General features: G+C 39.4%; 1 protein-coding gene across 3 annotated transcripts in view; it reads left to right on the forward strand.

Moving 5' to 3' along the window:
• Nucleotides 1–20,603, forward strand: part of TMOD2 (tropomodulin 2 (neuronal)) — a 21,186-nt gene extending 583 nt beyond the window's left edge. The window contains exons 2-10 of one of the 3 annotated variants that reach the window (XM_009994435.1): nt 1,570–1,726; nt 12,368–12,490; nt 14,148–14,224; nt 15,695–15,707; nt 16,809–16,939; nt 17,566–17,673; nt 17,933–18,076; nt 18,394–18,538; nt 20,569–20,603. In XM_009994435.1, the coding sequence (XP_009992737.1) occupies nt 1,570–1,726; nt 12,368–12,490; nt 14,148–14,224; nt 15,695–15,707; nt 16,809–16,939; nt 17,566–17,673; nt 17,933–18,076; nt 18,394–18,538; nt 20,569–20,603 (933 nt within the window). Of the gene's footprint in view, nt 1–1,569; nt 1,727–12,367; nt 12,491–14,147; nt 14,232–15,694; nt 15,708–16,808; nt 16,940–17,565; nt 17,674–17,932; nt 18,077–18,393; nt 18,539–20,568 lie in introns of all 3 variants that reach the window. The other 2 variants (XM_009994436.1, XM_009994437.1) reach the window with 2 other exon arrangements.
• Nucleotides 20,604–21,010: the final 407 nt, after the last annotated feature.

The following is a 21,010-nucleotide window of genomic DNA, read 5'->3' on the forward strand; positions in this document are numbered from 1 at the left end:
TTCCTGCTGTGATGTGCTACTTGCTTTTGTACAAGCCACTGTGCCCTTTGTCCTTTTTGTCTGTAGACACAAGTTTGTCTGCAGTCTAAATCTTTAATCATGTTTGTACACAGCAGCACAATGAGAAGCTTTTTATGGCTGATACTTCTAAACACAGCAATAAACAAACAAGCATAATGTGTTTGTGAAGATCAGATCTTTTGAACTTCTGAAATCTGTTGACTATCTTAGTCAGCACAGATATTTTTAGCTGAAGATAATATATTTAGGCATGATCAAGAAACATAAGATTCAGCTACACGGCTGTCATTTTCTGGAGAGCAAGGATAGCTGGATATTTGAAGACACTCTCACAAAGAATGTAAAGGTCTCTGACCTGGGAACCATTCAGTCCTACAATAACGGGGTTACAGTCACAAGTGTCCTGGATGGGAATTCTGACTGTACCTACCCCAAAACCTTCTGAACTGATATAGGAGTTTGAAAACTGGCAAGTAGACTGGCAGATAAAATCTGTTTAAAATAAATGTGAAAAAAACCCACAATAGAACTATAGCTTCTAGTTTTATATCACAAATTTACCTGGTAATTAAGGATGGGCTTTACTGTTCTCTCCCTCCATGCTGCCACTTCCCTCATTACTGCCACTTATACAGTGCATTATCTGGGGTGTTCAGGTATTTGGCATCTCAATTGGAGACACAGAACCAAAAAAGCTAATGTGCATTTGTAGTAAAGCTACAAAAGTGCAGTACATTTTCAGCACTCTGGACATGTTTCTGCATGCACAGAAAAAATGTCTGGTGACTTGAATTTATTGGACTTGCTCAGGATTCATTGGATGTTTGCCATGGATCCGACTTATTGTGCATGTTCTGGCCAGTGATGAAGTGTTTCTGCAGAAACCTGGGGCTTGTTCAACGTGTTGGCTTTACTGCACATGCACTGCAAAGTCTGTGTACCTATATTTCTTTCTGGGATTTCCTGGGCAGAAGTGTGGGAGCATCTTCGTATATTATGGGATGCAGATGAAATCTCATGGTCACACAGCTACATGTTTAAAGTGAGGCTTCATCTACTTGCTTCCTGCATACTCTCAATGGCTGAAGTCTACATAATTCATCAAGTACTTTCTGTGCGTGCCATTCATTTCTGAAGTCCAAGAGACATTTGCACTAGAATGAAAGGAATTTTTGAAAAAAATGAAAAGAAAGAAAGATGAGGAGGAAAAAGAGTAAATGAAGAGAAGAAAATGTAGAGATTTATTTACGTGGAGTGCAAACTCTGTGGTTAGAGCATGTAAAACAAAGGGCTCTGATCTTGCTCAGTTCTTTGGTGCTGTGATTGTAAATACAGTTAGTAAAAATATTAAGAGGTGATACAAACAAGGCTGCAAGACACACTGGTTTTAATGTTTATGCTTGGGTAATGTGTGTCATCGCTGTCAACAAAAAGTTGATGTGAACAGGTAAAGAATGGTTTCACTTAAAGCCCAGCAACATTGCAACACAATGTGGAAGGCTGTGTGAAATTGCCTCACCCCCTGACGTGCCTCCCTCCCTCTCACAGAACGCTTTGCTTCCCGCGGGCTTTCGGCAGAAGGACCAGACCACCAAAGCTGCCACGGGCCCCTTTGACAGAGAACGCCTGCTCTCGTACTTGGAGAAGCAGGCACTTGAGCATAAAGACAGAGAAGACTTTGTACCGTTTACAGGGGAAAAGAAAGGTACGGCCTGTCTGTGTCGGTGTTGAGTACTGGGCTGCGTGGGCACCGGCATCCACCGCTGCCTGCCCCTTTGCTGGAACACGCTGGGACTGGGGAGGTGGAGGCTGTCACTGTGCATGGTGAAGCCCAGGAGTGGGATCCAGAGCGGTCGTAGCAGGATATGAAGTGGTGGGCTGGGTGATGATCTTCCTTGCTACTCTGGAGTTAAAAGAGAAGGTTTAATCAGGCCTGTGGGTGGGTGTGGGAACACACAAACCCCAGTCCAGCAAAGGGCTCAATCAGCAGCTCCCAGATCCACAAACACCTCTGTTTGCCATTGAGGATGGACAAAGGCGGCCTTGCTGACCTTACTGGAACTATTTCCATGTTAAGCTTTAGGCCCATGTAAGGGTACTGTAGTGGGGGATGTGTTTAGGAGGAAACTTATAAATGCCTTTCTAAGTAAGTATTGCCTACGATTGCTGTCAGTAATAGCCTAGGGAATACACTTTAAAAAAAGAAGTATTTTTCCATTTGTTTACTAGCACATCTGGCAATGCTATTCATGCACACAGTTTTGCTGTTTCCCCTTGTCCTACAGCTACAGGAAAAAAAAAGGGAAAAACAGGAAACCTGATTATAATAATTTAAACATTAGTGGGATAACCTTAGGGCAGGAACAGTCATTTTTAAGCAGTGTTCCTTTAACTCCATTACCTCCCATTCCTCATTTATCTACAGTGGATAAAAATGCCTACCTCAGGCCACACCTTCATTCAAGAAGGAACTTTTCATGTCTGGGTCCATTTTTGACCATCTGATGAATTTGCACTTATTTCGATGGGTCCAGCTTAAGGGAAAGCAGGTATTTCAAGAAAGTAAAATGCAACATTTTTTTACTTTATGTATTATTATCAAAGATATAAAATGGTATTTGCTGGCCAAGAGTTGTTCCTGTCATTGCATTGTATTCTCATTCTCATTACATTGCATCCTCGTTCTTTAAAACAATGGTTTTAGACACAGGAGCCAGTTGTCAGCTCAATTTGATTCACGTGTTATTTTATCATGCTGCATATTCTTTAACCTACTTTTTTCCTCTGTCATAACTCACACTCACTGCTATTCACAGGGCTGATGCTGAGCCCACTGAAACACAGTGACACTGCAGTGATCCTGCTGGTAGCAGGAGTGATCAAGCACCTACTGTACAGAAAATAAAAGCTTATTGTATTATGGTTTTACTATATTTTTTTTTCCCTTTTCCAGTGGCTTACACACTGCTCTGGTAGCAATACAAGTTACCACTTACAGGTCTCTGCATGTTTAAACTGGTACCTTCAGTCAGGTCTCACCTTACTGATATTTACTGACTTTGGTCTAAGACCAAATTTGTCATTCTTCTCCTCATTCTCTTTATGAGAGTTCTATGGGGAAACATGTCAAATGCTTTTTGGAGGTCCAAATAGACAATACCCACAGTCTTTCCCTTGTCCAATAGTCAGGTCATCAGGTTATAAAAGGAGATCAGGTTTGTCAGGCAGGACCTGCCTTTCATAAACCCATGCTGACTGGGCCTGATCCCCTAGTTATCCTCTATATGTCTTCTAATAAAACTCAAGATGATCTGCTCCATGGCCTTCCCTGGTACCGAGGTCTGTTTATTTTGAGCTTGATCATGTATTGGTATTGAGCCTCTCTTGTGCTGCCCCCACTTGCTTGGCAGGAGGTGTCCTCCAGAAAGACCACCAGACTTAAAGCACTGGGCTTCTTTATCTCCTATTCTAGTTCTCCTTCCCCCATGCTCCATACTACAAAGACTTAATGCAGAATCTGAGCCTTATAAAACATAATTGACATCTCCATCTGCCAAATGTACTGAAATCTTCCTATGAATAGTATGATAATTCTGCTAATTGGGTGAAGCTGGTGAAAGATGGTAAATGTCACATAAAGGCCACATGTGGCTGGCTCTGCATCTTAGAGTCCATGCTTTTAACTGCTGCACTACTTATTTTGACAAATTTGATTGAAGAGAATAGCAGAATGACTGTATTAAAATACTAATTAATTGTTTGTCCTTTTTAGTAAGATATTTTCTGTGCAAGGAAATAAAGAAATCTTGTAAAGACATTTCTAAGATATAGTACTACTTGCTAGATTTAAAGTCACTTCAATTAGAGACTAATTAGTATTCTTCCAAAGCTTAGTAATTAGTTCAGGATAAATAATTTACATTTCTAAAATGTGTTCTCAAAAGAAGCTAAAGAAGAGTATCTCTTGAGGAAAAGCTTGTTCTTCACCTTTTGCATGTTTTGATCTCTAAGGTATGTTTACAGATGAGTAAATATTAATATGATTATATTATATAGATGCCTCTTAATAGATTTCTTTATATTATAGCACACACATACAACATACCCGTATTGTAAATAGTCCCCAATTATTTTTAGTTAAAAGTTAAATCTGGGGCAGCCTCAAAATGCCTCCAGTCATGTATAATTAGAAATGGGAGGTGTTGATGTCAATGTACCATTTGGCACTATTTACCACCTGAGAATATTTGTGTATCAGTAGGATTAGAATATGTCAAGTGTTGTTTAAGCTTGTGTTGCTGTTTTGTACTTTGATAAGTTTCTGCCACTGCGAAAGCATTTATTTTTTCACATTTAGGAAGTGGGATGCTTCTACCAAATGTTAAGTGGCATTTCTCCAAGTTCCTGTGTTTATCATGCAAAGCTGATGCTGACTTGAAAATTCAGTGGTGAACCAAAAAGAAACTGGCGTTTAAAATATCCTCCTTCCAGAACAGCGTGATGCATCATTATTGTTTATCTGGTGTCTCTGCCTCTCATTTTATTGAGTTAAAGTTTTATTGGAGAGTTCTTGAACAAAAAGCAATACCAAAATGCTGCTGAAGGACAAAGTTCAGTTGCCTATGACGGTCTCTGTGTGCTGAACAAAACCCTCAGGTTTTGATTGTGCTAGAAAACAAGCCAAAGCAAATTCCACAGCTGACAGGGATATTCAGAATGGTTAAAACACAGGAAGCGTTAAATCTGAGCTGAAGGTGGGAGGTTGGTTGAAATGGCCTTGGTTTTGACTGTAATTGTGGTTTTGAGAGGTTGGAAATGTTTGGCAAAACCAATCAACTGTGTGTCATGCATTAGGGTTTTGGCTGTCTGCCATGTTCCAGGTTGTTAACGTCCTGCATGAATTGCTGATTAAAAAAAAAGTTTTAAGGCTGATGGGACAGCTCTCAAATTTCATTGAAAACCCAAGTTTTGTGCTGAACTAGAGCCAGAGCAGTTGCAGCCTGACAAACACTCCCCCAAACCTGCCACCAAGCAGTGTTTTCTGACTGCTTTACCTCTTATCCTCCCTAACACAAGTCAGGGGTGTTAGGGTACTTCATTTGAATGTCCCCATGGTGAGTGTTTGCTCCCTTTGGGGTATTCAAACCATCTAGTGGCTTTCAGGAGCTGTTGTGCAACACAGCTGTTCATCAGCCATTCCCACAAACCAAGGGTTTGTTATTAATGAGCAATGGATGTATAGGGAGTAGGGCCAGTAGTTGTAGCCATAGCAATTGGCAGTTTTTAAGTGTTTATTGTATGTATTTTTGGATTAATTCCTCCTTAGGATAGATATTCTAGAAATGCTGACATAGAACCTGACGAGCAGCAGGAGGCACTCAGACTGACCCACTGCATTTAACACATGCAGCTGGAACAGCTGTTTATAACACTTCAAGCTGTGAAGCCTTTTCCTGTGTCATTTTCAAGTGCATGAAAGGTCCAGGGATAAAAGAAAAGGTGGATAAAGTCAGGGGTGGCACAGGCACAAAATAATAAAGAGCAATGTCAGTGCTGCATGTTTTCCCTCACTAAACATGGTATGTACATCTGATCTCAGTTAAGAGCTGTGTGTTTTACTGTAATACAAACTATTAACAACATTTCTGCTTTGCTGCAGTGGTTCTTGTAACTACATGATACTAATGAAACATAAATGGAAAAGGTTCTGTTGTTGAGAAATATCATTAGATGCTAAATGTTGGCTATGCCATTTTTAATTGCTGCTATCCCTGTTTTCTACAAGGTCTCCTAACTCCTTGCCAAACCATTTCATTTTGGATCTGATCCACTTCTCAAAGTCATGGAAAAACTCCAGTGGATTGAGCTATTAGTATTTCTGGCTGGAAAGGGAAGGGAACACACTTGTATGTGATTAAATGCTAACATTTTTAGCCAACTGATAAAAGGGAAAAGGAAGAAAATAGGATGATTAAGCCAGAGAACTTTTGGCCAAACCCCTGTTTTCAGTTGCTCTGGCAGAGAGCATCTATCTTGCATGTTGTGCTGTCCCAAGCAAGAGTATCAATGTGCAGCACTAGTGATAATGAGAGTCATTTTCAGAAGGTCAAAGTATTAGAGAAGATGCTAATGTGTTTCAATTTGTTTCTGTAAGACTTCACATAAAAATGTTAGTGTTTAGAAACGTGATATCTCTCTTGGATTGACAGAGGCAGCCTTTTCACCCCCAATGCTGAGATAGTTTAATTTTTTGCCACCTTCTTCCTGTTCTTCAAGGCTTAAGTTTAGAACTGATGTTTGTCTCTTGAAGCACTGAAAGTGCTGCAGTTGCTACAGTAATGCCTTTAGCCAGTGCCTTTCACTGCTTGCTTTTGTAAGGCCCTGTTTTAGTTGCTCATGACTTTGCCAAACTCACACAGTTCACACTGAAATTTCCCATGCTGAGAGTCTGCCTTGAGCTGAATTTTTGCAAAGTGTCAGCAAAAAGGACTTAGCTGTTTCCAAGAACAAGATTAGGAGAAAATACATTGTTTTAGCCATCTAAAGTAAATTTTTCCAGCTGTTTTTTTTTATGAGCTGCAGTGCCTCCATGCTTTGAAGACAGGTCTTGAAATGCATGCCCTTTACAATCCCCAGGGAAATACACTTGAATTTGGCAGCTTCAAAATACTGTACTTTCTTGTACATCCAGTTATAATGTTTTCCAAATAGTCCCCCTGCAGGGAGTATCAGGGCAGATGGAAAGGAGGTAGTAGGGAGGGCCAGGACTCAAGGATGAGCAGGACCAGGGGATGGGGAAAGCGGGGGGCAATGAAGAAGGCAACAGAGAAAAAGGATATGAGGGATGGGAGAAAAGAGGCTAGAAAGGAACATAACTAGTGTGGCACCTAGCTTTGCCTAAGTCTGAAGGTTCTTTTAGGTCCCTGAGAACCTGAAGCCCAGCAGCACAGCTTGACTTTCCTCCTCCTCTGCTGCTGTTCCACACTGGACTTAAGAGCTTTCTGTCACTTTTGAGGGAGCAGGTCAATCCAGAGAACTATCATAGGGACTACAGGGATCCTAAATGTTGGGCCAAACCATGTGAGGAGCTGATGAAATTCTGGGATCCCTTCTGGTTTATAGGTGATGGGTTGGCTTTTGTTTATTTGTATTTGAGAAAGTGTACTTTTCAGAAGAATTCTTTAAATGATGTCACTGAGGTGGTAGAATCACAGTACCCTGATCGAAGTCAAAGATGCAGCTGCAATTTAACTTCACTTTTTGGGCATGCACAGAATACATTTACTAAGTCTGGAAAGCTTGACTTTGTAACCTTCCTATGCCATGATCATAATTTTGAAGGCATAGAACATACAGACACTAATCCAAGAGTAACAGTACAGCAACAATTATGACACTGCATTTTAATTACTAGTAGCTTTCAGCTTCACACTTATTTGAACTTGGCCTTTTTCTTCTTCATAATACGAACTTGCTCCTGGTAAGAACTGACTTAGCTCCATTTTCATAGGTCTCCACAAAGGAGTTTAAGGAACCTTCAAAAGAAAAGAACAGTGCAAAATGGAAAAAGTGAATCAGGTGCCTGTGATTTATGCAAGGCAGATTTCCAAGATTACTGAATTTCACTTCTCAGGTCAGTGTAGCATTCTGTAACTGAGAATAAACAGGCAGTCACTGTAGTCAGTGATTCACTGAAAAGCTGGAAGTCGTAAGTGTAACTAGATACTTTCTTGAAAGTACAATAACCTGACCTACAGTTTACAGGAAAAGAAAGCACATTATTGTTTTACAACCATGACAGAAAATGCATTTGTATTATAAAATTAAGCAACCTTAATAAAACTGATTTTAAATAAAAGGACATTTTTACAGCTAGTCTAAACTGGCTTATTTTCCATTGGTCTCTACTTTGCTGACTTCTGGCTTGTACAATTCCAGTTTGTACAAGGTGTGAATAAATGCTAAATGTTTGAACTAACTAAAAAATTGTGGCAATTTATGTTTATTCACTAAAGTCTAATGATATAAGAAGGAAGACAGAGAGAAGACACAGCAGAAATTATGTTCCAAATGCTGTAAACTATAAATGAAGATAAAATCCACAAAATGTTTTTTAGATTGCACACACTAGTAAGATCTTACCAACTATGCTATTCTATCCAAACTCCTTTTTTTTTTTCCTTAATAATAAACAATACACTTAACAATAAATAAATACACTTACTTCAGGAAAACACACCTGAAGTAGTTCCCTGCTTAATTAATACATTTTTCTACAGGTGAGTGTATGTGATTATATAGTTTAATATTGTACAGGGAGATGGAGGTAGGGGTGTCTTATTTCCTTGCTTTACTTTGATATTGCTTTAATAGGGGTATTTGCATAATGTGGGAAATCAGCACTTGCTGAAACCAGTGGCAAAATTACAACTATGGTTTTATGACTATACCCAGTATACTTTTTTTCACAGATTTTTTTTTTCCTTTTACCTCTCTCTACATTTATGTGGCTCTCTGTAGTCCTTTTTACTGAATCCTTCTTCTCTCTGCTTTTCAATGGATATTTTTTTCCCCCAAGCCTCTTTTAAGTGAAACATGAACCATATCACATTTCGTTTTGAATAGAAGTTTTGCAGTGTGTGCAAAGCAAAAGGTCTGCTGTTACACTGAGCCAGGACAAATCTCTGCTTACTGCACTCCCAGTCAGAAAGTCCCCTAGGTTATAATAAGCCACCTCAGTCCTTATCCAGGTCACCCCAGGCTCTTATCTGAGTCTGACAGAAAGAAGAGGAGAACTGCATTGATTTATGCTTAAAATTTTGTGTTGAAAAAAAGCACTTTGGATTCTAGATGTTTTGAGTTCCTATGCATGTGTAAAAATAAGATTATATTTTAATGCTTACTATTTTTTTTTAACTGGAACTGAGTCATGTTTTGCAATTAAACAAGCATATATTATTGATATAAATGTGGTTGGCTTAGTGCTGTTACCACTGATGTAGCTAAAGTATGATGTGTATAAAAATAACCTTTGTCACCATGTTTTCAATTGGTAAAAAGACCAGCTATTACTACTAAGACTTAGCACAGAACATTAGCATATTCTGTAGGCAAAATATAACACAGCCAACAATAATTATATCACAAGGAATGTTATAATAAAGTACCTTCTAAAATACAGTGTCAATAAAAAGACGACCAAGAGCAGCAGCCTGTCTTTGTAAATCTCACTTTAAAGAAATAAAATGTCACTAAGCTTACAAGGCTTCTTCCAAATAATATTTTTTTTAAATTTAAAACTAGACCACTGAAACAAGCAATCTACAATCCATTTTTCATTTTGTCAGTGAATTCCACAAATGGCACTGTATGATGAACTTAAAAGGTACAGATGGGGGACTAGGAGGAGCCTCCTGAAACTTTAAACTCATTCCTTAAAACAATGAAGGAAAACTGGTTGACAGCCATTTATAAACATAGACACACAGTTCTGCTGTTGGTGGACAGATAATGAATTCTTAATAATGTGCTAGATGATAATCTCTTGTAACCTCTATCTGCTATGCCACAGCATCTCTTCACAGTGGGATAATGCAAAAGAATGTTCTTATCTAGATAGAAAAAAAGAGTATTTTTAAAACACCACTGGATGCCAGTAAGGCCCACATACATTAAAGATATATATTACCATCTTTGACATGACCTTGCCCCTTCAAATATTTCACATAACTAGTAATAGATTTTTTTTTTTGTTTTTTCTAAAACATTTGCCAAGAATGCTTTAAATGAAACTATCCTTGGGAGTCATATACACATCTTAAAAGATGTGGGCTGCCAGCCAAGAGTTACATATGCCTGAAACAAATGCTTAAAATTTGTATTCCTATACATATTAACTGCATAGAAAAATTATGAGCTTGTACTAGTTTCCATTACCCCTAGATTTGTTGCTACACAAGACACTTGGCCTACCCACATCCCAAGTCTATAGAGGAGGACCAACCACAATACATACTGTGTCCAGTTTACACAGAACCTGAGATCCTGTGTCCCCTTACAATATGAAGTGTGGAAGTAGAGATTTCCATCAGCTGGGGTTTGGGTCTGTGAAGAATCACTTACTGCAAGATGTTTCCTGTGAGCTATGGCTCTGTGGAGTATAACTCTTGGGGGACAGTATTTTCAATCAAGAGAAAGATCAGCAGGATTCCCTCAAGGTCTCAAATGACCTGCTGATTACTTGAAACTTGCATGGGACCACCAGTGATCTGAAAGGCAAGTATTTTATGGGCAGTAGTCTGTAAAATACTATGGATTGTTTACTCAGATATTCTGAATAATTTTTGTCTTCTAAGCTTCCAATATAGTAATGAATTATTTTCCTTATGTGTTATCCTTACCAGTCAAGCTGGCATCAGTTAATTCTTGGTCAGTGGTGTCTGGAAGCTGCCATCCAACACTTCCAGTTATATGGTAGTAAAGAGACAGTCTGAAATCTTAGCACATGTGCTGTTAGGAAATCTGGAAAGTGTGACAAATCTATATTCACAGAATATTTCTCACCTCAAATTTCCCCTTGACTTTCATTTGATATCACTGGGATCTGTCTCTGATTAATATCAACCAGTGTGTGGTGAAAGTGAAAATTATTCTTATCTGTGGCCCACAAAGGCTTTTATTTTCTAGAAGCCTTATCTTAAAAAATTACTTATTTAAAATATCACATGAAAAATGAATCATAATATGATGCTACTTTGTCTTTCTACTTCCTTCCCAGTTTTGTACTCAGAAATTATTTAGCCTTAGTACAGATATCTCTAGGGTAAGTAATTTGAATTCTGCATCAGTAAACGTTGCCAGAATGTGAGAAATTTCCAGTAAAATTTTTTCTCAGCCTATTCAGTGACCTCAGTCATGGAAGCCAGCAGTATAGAAATTGCTTTTAGACAAACTTGTATGAAGGAGAGAAATTAACTGGGTAATATCTACATAAAAATGATATTTTGGACCATAATGGGAACAAATTAAGTCACAGAAGGATGCCAGAGTTGAAACACCAGAGGCAAAGCATCTGTAATTAAATACTATCAGGGCTGCATTTATTAATGATAAGAAAATAATATCACTGAGACAGTTAACATTAAACTATTTTGGAGACATTTCAGAAAGCCACAGGGTATACTTCAAGCATTCAATCTAGAGTGTACAAAGCTGTACAAATAAAACAATTTAAAGTTGACAGCAGACAAAAGCCACCTGCATCCAAAGGTCCTAACAGCTCAGTTACCATGGAATTAACTAAAGCCTGCTTGGGGAGTAATTGTTAGGGACAGGGCAAGGGAAACCACTTTGCTGTGCTCAATAGAACATGGGAATTCTCAAAACTAGCAGAGCAATGACACTGTCTGTTGCATGTGGCACCATCTAATGTGTTACTGCCTGTATGGGTTTGGCACATGACAGCACTGAGTGGGAAACAAGCCCCCAGCCCTGCTGGGGACTGAAGTGCAGCCCCAACTCTAGTTGAAAGGGCCTTGCTCCAATCATTTCTGGCTGTGTCACACTGCAGAGGTCAGCTGCACGAGCAGGCTAAGGGAGTAGCTGTCTTCTTATGTTGTTTCTGGATTTATCCTACATTTTTCTCATTTCAGCAGAAGGGCTGATGATCTCAGTCTTGGGGGAGTATCACATGGAAACACATACCTGCTAACCCTCATGTAACAATAGTATACAAGGAGAGACAAATAGGTCAGGAGTCTTTCTTAGGAAACGTGGTTCAGTTTGGTTTACTTCAGGCTTTTTAGGCCAACACAGAATATCAGGAAAAAGCTAATTTTGTGAATGGTCATCAGGAGACATAGAGGGTAATAATGCTGGAGTGGCTGGGAATGAAACCGAATTACTAGAAGAGAGCAGGTGTGCTGAGCTTTTGGGCTTTTGCATGGAATTGGATAAAATGGAAGGTCCTTGTAGTAGGATGGTTTTAACTGCTTCTGGTGCCTGATTTAAATATAAAGATGAAACTTCTACAAGATTTTTGTGTAGATCTGATTCTGCTTATTTAAGGCCATGGGATATTCAGAAAAATCCCAGCTGTGGCTGCTCCTAGGGGTTTATTTTAGGAAATTTTCTTCTATATTAACAATCACTCACACAGAGCAGAAATCAGCACCTTTTATTTTTAGACTCTTCCTAAAATCCTGGTGTGGAGTACAGCATCAAGAAAGAAAGAGAAAAATGTGCACTCGATATATTTCCAAGCAGGACCTACCTCCCCACTGCCAGGAGGCAGAGGAGTTGTTCCAATAAATTATTACTCACTCTGGCTTTTTTTTTTTCCTCTTAGGAAAAATATTTATCCCTAAAGAAAAGCCCATAGAAACCCGTACAGAAGAGAAAGTGACCCTGGATCCAGAACTAGAAGAAGCCCTGGCCAGTGCTTCAGATACAGAGCTCTATGACCTTGCAGGTTAGAGAATATATAAGTATGATCCCCCTACAAATCCAGTTCTTATCTGCCTGGACCTGCCACCAGGAGTGTCTCATGATCATCTCTCAAGTACCTGCTGTTTCATTCTACAGACAGGTGGCCAACCTGTGGGCCACACATGAGGACTTCAAGAATGACTCAATCGCTGCTGCATTGTAGACTTCTCTCATCTACTTAAAAGTGATGTGGCCAGCAAGGGGAGAAGATGAACCAGCTAATGTGATTTGGGGGAAGGAGGGGTAGATGCAGGCTGTGTTGTTTGCAGAGCCTGTAGCAGAGACCACTGATCTTGCTGCAGCTGTGTTGTTTGTAGCACACTATTGCTACCCCCTCTTCACTCTGAAATCCCAAATGGCAGGACAGACTGCTTAGAGCACGCAATGGATCCTGCAGCCTTGAGGAAACTTGGAATCCAACCACTTGAATCAGAAAATTGGTAGCCCATTGGTTGAACCTGGCTGTCTTCACCACTTTTAATTATTTTCCTTTAGAGTATAAACTCATGTTCTAGAGTGTGCACAAAGGAAATAATGTTAAAGCGTATCCACTCACATAGATAACATGTGAACCTACAGTAAAACAAAGGACAATCTGTCGCTCTTGAGCTGCCTGTGATTTTTGAGCAGTTTCTATCATGGATATCTCATATGCTTATGCTACTAAAAGATCATAACTTGAATTACTAATTTGGAAAGAAGTAAACCAGCCAAGGCTGGTAAGATAAATGTTAATGGATCATCCTAAGACTATGTTGAGACCTCTCTATGGAACCACTGACATGGCCTGCCTTTTCCACCCAGCTCTGTCCTTTCTCTGGGCTTTCTGAGGTCCATGGTCTATCTTTTTGGGTCTCTACTCTATAAATTATATTGTTGTTTCTTATTAGGAAAATCTAAATATAATATTTCTACATATTAGATTAATCTGAATCTGGGTTCGATCAATGTTAAACTCAAAACTCTTTAGCTACTATATTCCCCTATTAAAGGATGTACAGACTATCTTCTATACTTCCTGGCTACACTACACGTTTCTGGATGCATTAATCTTATCTCCAAGTGAAATGTGTAATACATTTTTTCTTTCCAAGCACATTAGCATTCACATGCTTCTACAAGGAACTCCAGTGAGAATGCAAATTTATTAACATAACCACACATAGTTAAATTCTTGTCTAATATGCCAAGCAACACAACAAGGAGCAATAAGAGGTTCATGTTGTGTATTAGGGTAAAAAAATATCATTAGGAGCACAGCACTGGGGCAGGTTCCCCAAAGAGATTGTGAGACTTCCCTCACTGGATATTTCCAGAATCCAGCTGGACAAAGCCATGGCTGACCTGGTTAATGCTGGCAACACTCCTGCTGGAGAGTGAAGCTGGACAAGGTGACCCACAGCAGTTTCTTCCAGCTGGCATATCTGGGATATGCATATTACATTGATTCAGTTCAAAAACTTACTTGAAAAATGTCTGTATCTCCAATATTTAGACCCTAAAAACTCTCCCTCTGAGCAAGCTCAGAAATAGCATTTTATAAAGGGGTTTTGTTTGCGGAACTAGACTAGAATTTGTAGCAGCTATTTTTCTAGTCGTTGTTCCTGTCATTAACATTGTAACCTGTTTATACACTTTAGCTGTCCTTGGAGTGCACAACATGGTCAACAACCCAAAATTTGATGAAGGAGCCCGCAGTAAAGATGGAAAAGGAACTGTGAGAAGTAAGTCCAAAACAGAAATCTGCTTGCTATGTGTCATCTTAAGGAACTTGTACACCTATAAGCTGGGTGTATTGCTCTAACTGGGCCTTACCTTGACTATTAATCATGAGTAGGAGTTCTTTATAGTAAATTCAATCTTAAAATTCATTATCTATGGCAATAGCACTATGCAAATAAATCATTCCTAAGGAGCTTTGTTTTCCTGTCTGGCTCTGCAGAGGTGATTGAAAGGGTAGGAGTATTTAAGAACCCAAGAAATATGTATTTTAATTGCACTACAGTTTAGGCAGCAGGCAGAAAACAGTGAACTGTAGCCAAGAGGTGGCTGTCTCACCCCAGCTCACAACCATGGGGCTTGAAGGTGTCACAAGGTAACACAATCCGTGGCAGAGTTCACATCTCCAAGCAGTCACGTCAAGCTGCACTCACAGGGAGGCAAAGACTGCATGGATGTGTTCCTGCCCCAGCTGTTCTCTCTGCTCTGCCACCTCCACCTCGGTCCTGTGGTGCGTGTTTAAACATTGTCTGTTACATGGCTCCTTACGTACATGGGGAGTGTAATTGTTCAGGAAATTCCACAGCAGAAGCAGCTGTAGTTACTATAAACAAATCCAGAAGTGTCTGCGCTAAACAGAGAGACCTTTGGTGAATCAGATCTTAGCTCAGGAACTGACAGGAGGCTGGATGCAGGGAGAACTGGGTACACCTGAATTCCAAGTTTTTCTTCAGAGCTGCCAAACTTTGATCCAGAGGTCACCACCTCCAAGCTCTGGGGTATTCACCTGGGCTAAATTTTGGTTCTAAAGACAAAATTGTGGAATGCTTCTTTCTAGGCAGGTAGTACTCAAAAAGTGTTTTGTTCTTGTGAAGTCATGAGAACAGCAGCTCTCTGTACCAAGGACTTTAACTTCCATCCCTCTTTACTAAAGGGAAGGTGGGAAAATAGAACACTGTCACTTCATTTTTCTCAGGATTAAGACTGTTCTGCAAGCCTCTTCAGTGGGGCTCTGTTCAAGCTGCCATCTATCTCATAACAGGCAACTGCATGTGCTACTAATCCACACAGATTTCAGATATGTTTGTTGTACCAAGTCAAAATTTCAGCTATGTGAATCAGCTCAACTATGCTCCAATCACAGACTTAAGACCCAGAAAATCATGGTCATATTGCTTTATTATTTGGTCCAAAAGCAATACCTTTCCTTAGCCAAGTAAAATGCTTCAGTCAAAGAGAGAAACATCTCAAAAGTTGTCCACCAATGTGAAAAAACAGCACCATTATTAAAGAAACAAGATAAAACAAGTAGAAAGTGAAAAATATTTCTAACTCTAGACTGAGTATTTCGTGATGCCTAACCTGAAGACAGGGTGTAAGTCCCAGTTTGTCAGTGTTGCCAGGAGTGCAAAAAATGCTTTGCTGTTTTTTATTTACTTTCCATCCTTAGATAGGATGAATTATCTAGATGCATTTTACCAGTAGTTTTCAATTTCCTACCTTCTAGGAAGGCTGGAGTGCTATTCAGGTGTATATGAGGTCTCTCAGGAAATTAGTTAAACAGTTCAGGGTAAAAGGGAGCAGAGTGCACACCAGCTGAAGGTTTGTGTATGATTTCATCTCTACTAGGAGTATGATTTCTAAATAATATTTTCCTTTTTGCCCATGATGTGTCATGAACTTTACCCATTGCATTGAACATAAATGAACAGCACATTGAGACCTGAGCACAAGCCTTCAGAGAAACTCACTGCCTGCAACATGAAATAAAAGGGTTTAAACATATTTGTGGCCAGTAGCATTCCTTTCTTGTCTCTAGTGGCTTGGGTGGCCAGGACATATAAATTAATCTCCACAACTATATGCGTGGGAATTAGAAGCACTAATTGTGTTTTAAGCTATGATTTTTATGCATCTCCAAGAATATTTATAGCTCATAGCTGCCAACATTAAAAACTCTCTTTGGAACACTAATACTCAGAGACTGCATAAATATTGGTGCTGGCAGACAGACTTGCTTTTCATGGTTTGATAGCTTTATTTTTTAGAAAGTGCAGATGTTGCAATTTTATAAGACCTAATTGAATTTATAGTAAGGCAGATAGCATCAGCCTAGAGAAGGAAACTAAGGGGCCTCCTGATCATGTTTAAATTAGCAGAGTCTATAAATAGGTGCAGTGACATCTTCACACTAACGTAATAGGCAAGTAATGAGCACATCTTCCTTTACAGGTGTTAGACAAAGTGGCTCTTGCCTATGTTACATCCTAGACAATAGTCTTTAAAGCTGCTTTGGCTCAAATTAATTGTACTGGGACTTCTGTTCAGAACAGAGGAATTTGCCTGTGAGGATACTGCCCAGCCACTGTGAGCACAGCCTCCAGTGACACGCTTCTGGGTGCACAGAAGGTGACAAGGGCATGGAAGGGACAACGAGGCTAATTCTCCTGTTTCCAAGTCTCCTGGTTTATATGAAACTGTTCTTGAATGCTACAGTACAAACCTAAATGGGAATTGAAAAGCCAGATGTAATGATGATGCCTGTTCCTCACATCAACATCTCATGACATCTTGTGTTGCAGACGTGGTGAAAGGCGAAAAGGTCAAGCCCATCTTTGAGGAGCCACCTAATCCGACCAACGTGGAAGCAAGTTTACAGAGGATAAAAGCAAATGATCCTAGTCTCACAGAAATTAATCTCAATAACATAAAGGTAGATACTGTGGTTTCATTTATGTAATCTTAAGAGAGTTTATTAAAATGTTTCCCAAGCCCTTGCCTTTTATCATCAAATTTTGTCTCAACTGTTCAGGAAAAGCAGGACACACAGGAAAGGGGTGTGGAGGGAACTGCTGTGGAGGCTCCAAGGTCATCAGTGCCTGATATTGAATTAGATGCCAATTAATAGAATAGCCCAAGGGGTGACTCCCTCTGCCTGCCTTTCTTTAGCAGATTGTAAAGCAAGATCTCCTGGGCACTATATAATCATCATGGCCAAATGCAATTAGCCCACACACGCAAGCAGAGGAGGAGCTGGCAGAGACTGAACAACCAGCAGCAAAATAGGAAAGTAGCTCAGAGATCAGTCACGTGCTTGTGTTGGCCTGACCCAGTTAGAGGCAGTGCTGACATGACATCTTAGCACAGGCCTCTGAAGGCCACTATAAGCAGAGGATGCTTTGTCCTTTCTGAGATACTCTTAAAAGCATTGCAGATGTTTACATTGCTTAGACTGTTTAGACTATTAATTTACTTAGACTATTAACCAGTTTGATACTCATTAAAATCAGTGCCTAGCAATGTGTCTAGCTAATTACTGGGTTTGTTTTCTTAATGCAGAATATTCCTATTCCAACACTGAAGGAATTTGCAAAAGCTTTGGAAAGCAACACGCATGTGAAGACATTCAGCCTTGCAGCTACTCGAAGCAATGACCCCGTAGCTATTGTAAGTTTTAACACTGGTTGGAGGAAAAAGAAATTTTCAAGTAGGTCTGTGTCTGCTTTAGCTTGCATTCATTTTCCCTTGCAGAATTTCCCTGTGACTGTGCAAAGCAGATGTGTAGTCTCTTCCAATCTACCTCTATGCCCTTCTAAGCCTATTTGTTTTACTTCTTTGTAGGTATTTAGCTATGGTTTGCAGATTTCCTGTTGTTCCCTGAAACTCTTGAGACATTATCTCGTATTCCCTCTTTTTGATCCCTCAGGCATTTGCAGATATGTTGAAAGTGAACAAAACACTGAAGAGTCTGAATGTAGAATCTAACTTCATCACTGGGACGGGTATCTTGGCACTGATTGATGCACTGAAAGAGAATGAATCCCTCACAGAGATTAAAATTGACAACCAGGTAAAGAGAGAGCATTGAGTGAGTCCACTTTTGTTTCCTTTCCGTATGGATTCCCAGAGGGTTATCCTAGAAGGCTCTGGCAAAGTCAAGGCAGTCTCTGTGGCTCAATCATTCTGCAGGTCATGTCCCATGCCCATGCAAACTAACAGTGGGTAATGTCAAAAGAAAACAGGTCAAAACCAAATATAAAACCTGGAGCAAAATCTCCAGGAATGAGATTCTCTGTAGTTTGCAGCACACTACTGAAATATAACCACTTATTTCTCTCTCATATGAAAAAATATTTTCATTTCTTCATTTCACCACATCACCAACAGAGGCAGCAGCTGGGGACAGCTGTAGAAATGGAGATTGCCAAGATGCTGGAGGAGAACTCCAAGATTCTGAAGTTTGGATACCAGTTCACAAAGCAAGGCCCAAGAACCAGGGTTGCAGCAGCTATCACTAAAAACAATGATTTGGGTAAGATGCTATTACTTCTCCTCATCATTTGTTTATGTGAGCCAAGCCCTGACCTTCCTAGACAACTCTTCCTGACTGCATGTAAGATTGAATTGTAACTCATTCAATATTCAATCTGATGTATGTGAGAGGTGATGCATAGCTCCACAGTAGACAACAACAAAGTTCTTCCTGTAATTAGGAGCCACTGTTCTCCTTCTCCCACTTCCAGAAAGGAGAGTTGCTTCAGCCTTTTCCATGAAGCACCCTGGTTTTCCAGCTGCCCTTTCATTTGTTCTGGCCAGAAAGTAGAAACCCAAACCCATTCTGTTTGTTCAGTGAACACCAAAGTCCTGCCCATGACAGACCAATCCTGCCCAGAGGAACAAAAAGAGATTTTCCTACCTGCATGACCAAATACAGGCAAAAACAATAAAGCTTTGCAAGGTTTACCTGAGTGTGACATGCTCTGCCCTGTATACTCAGTACATATCAGAAGATGATTCAGGAGTAGTTTACAGTAAGAAGGAAAAAAAAACAACAATAAAACAAGCAAAAACATTGTGGTTTTAATAAATTCTATTTCAAAGCAGGACATCAAACCTTGATGCCTTTGCTGGCTTCAGCTTGGGTTCTCTTTGTGAGAACTAAGGTAAAACTTGAGCTAGGACCTATTTCTTTTATAAATGCTTTTTTTTTTCAGTTTAATTTTTAACACAGCCTAGGTATTCCAATTACATACTATTGGTCCTGAAAGTATTAGTGTCCCAGAATGGTATTTGAAGCATCCCATGAAAGAAAAAACAACACCTTTTTTTCCATTATTTAACTAGTTACCATTAGACATGTCCTGTACCTAATATTAATTTTACTGCTTTGTATTGTATTTGTTTTGTATAGTTTTGTTCAAGATTTAGTAGGACAGAATACCTAAAATAATTCAATAAAATAAATGAAGTAACAACACTGAAAGTAGACACACAAATGACTGATGTTACACTGCAGGCTTTGGAAAAATGCAGCCTATTTTCCAAGAAAACACTATGAAATAAACCTCTGGACAGTAAAGTACTGTGATGTTTGTAGTAATATGTTGCTATTGACTTTCTAAACAGCCTTTGGCTTTCTGTAGTGAAATCATTCATTCATCCAGTTTTACTGCTTTTTGTTCTGTACCTCAGCAGTTCAATATCAGAAACAGGACATGATAGATTGATATAACACACCAACAGGAGAACCTCACTAATCTTATCTGGCAAGGTCAGAGAAGACTCAATACATTTTTATTAGGGTAGCAAATGCTGCCCAACTCGACCTGCTGTAGTGCATCCTAGTGATGTAAAAATTCACATGGAGCTGCTTGTCAAAATCATCCTACCCACAACACAAAGCTAATCATTCTGCCTTGTTAAATGGCACCATCAACATATCTAATAAGAATTGAGAGTTAATTAACTTTCTATCAGATAGCTGATGAAACCAGAGCATGCAAATTTAAACGGATAATTTAAGGTCCAATCTGATGTTTTCCTGGTTGCCAACACTCACTGATATTAGTACTTAAGAGTACTCCTAATTATTTTCTAAAAGGATATTGATTATTGCTTACCTATTGTAATGCATTTGTGTAATGGCAAGAGTTATTAATTTTTTATGCCTAATGCTTAAATAATCTAGATCACTGCCATGCAGACCAGAATTGACTTAGGTGGAACACAGTTGCTTTTAAAAAAATATGGAGCCATTAGCAGGAGGCACTGGAAATGGTGATTTCTTCATCATCTCAAACCTTTTCTATAGGAAAAGTATCAATATGAACACTTGGTGAAACTCTAGTTGATGGTATGGCAAAGTGCAGTTTAGCTACAATTGTTTTGTTTAGCACTAAGACCTTTTAATTACAGCATTTATGGAGATAATCCTGCTGAGTGTTTCTTAGAAGCTCCTTCCTTCCTGTTCACATTACTCCAACAGGAGTGTGCCGGTGAGAAAAGCCCTTATGCTCTAAAGAAAGCAGTAGTGACTGCTCTTTTCTTGTTTTCTTGGTCTAGTTCGTAAAAAGCGGGTGGAAGGAGAGCGGCAGTAACCACAGCACAGAGGAGGCCAAGCAAGATTGGAGGCCACTACCAACTGCAATCTCAGATTCTTCACTGGTCAGAAGGGAAGGCACTGGAAAACCATTACAGTGGGAGTTGCTCATTTCTGTTGATGTCACCTTTTAACCTTGAAAACAGCCTGTTCATTTTGAACTTTCACAGTTAATTTAATTTTTACAAGAGAGAGTTACAGTTGGTTTGATTTTCCTGAAAAAATGTTTTGCAGCATCTGAAGCCAATATGCAGAATCTTAACTGTGTTACTGAGCATATAGTGACTCTGATCCCTACTTTAGACACTTTCTGATATGCTAAAATAAGGATAAGGGTTTCTCTGCTGAAAATAGAAGTTGTAGAGCCAAGTTCTGCAATGCCTTATGTTTGTAAATAATCATTAA

The sequence above is a fragment of the Chaetura pelagica genome, unplaced genomic scaffold, assembly GCF_000747805.2.
Source record: "Chaetura pelagica isolate M959 unplaced genomic scaffold, ChaPel_1.0 scaffold222, whole genome shotgun sequence".
NCBI lineage: Eukaryota > Metazoa > Chordata > Aves > Apodiformes > Apodidae > Chaetura > Chaetura pelagica.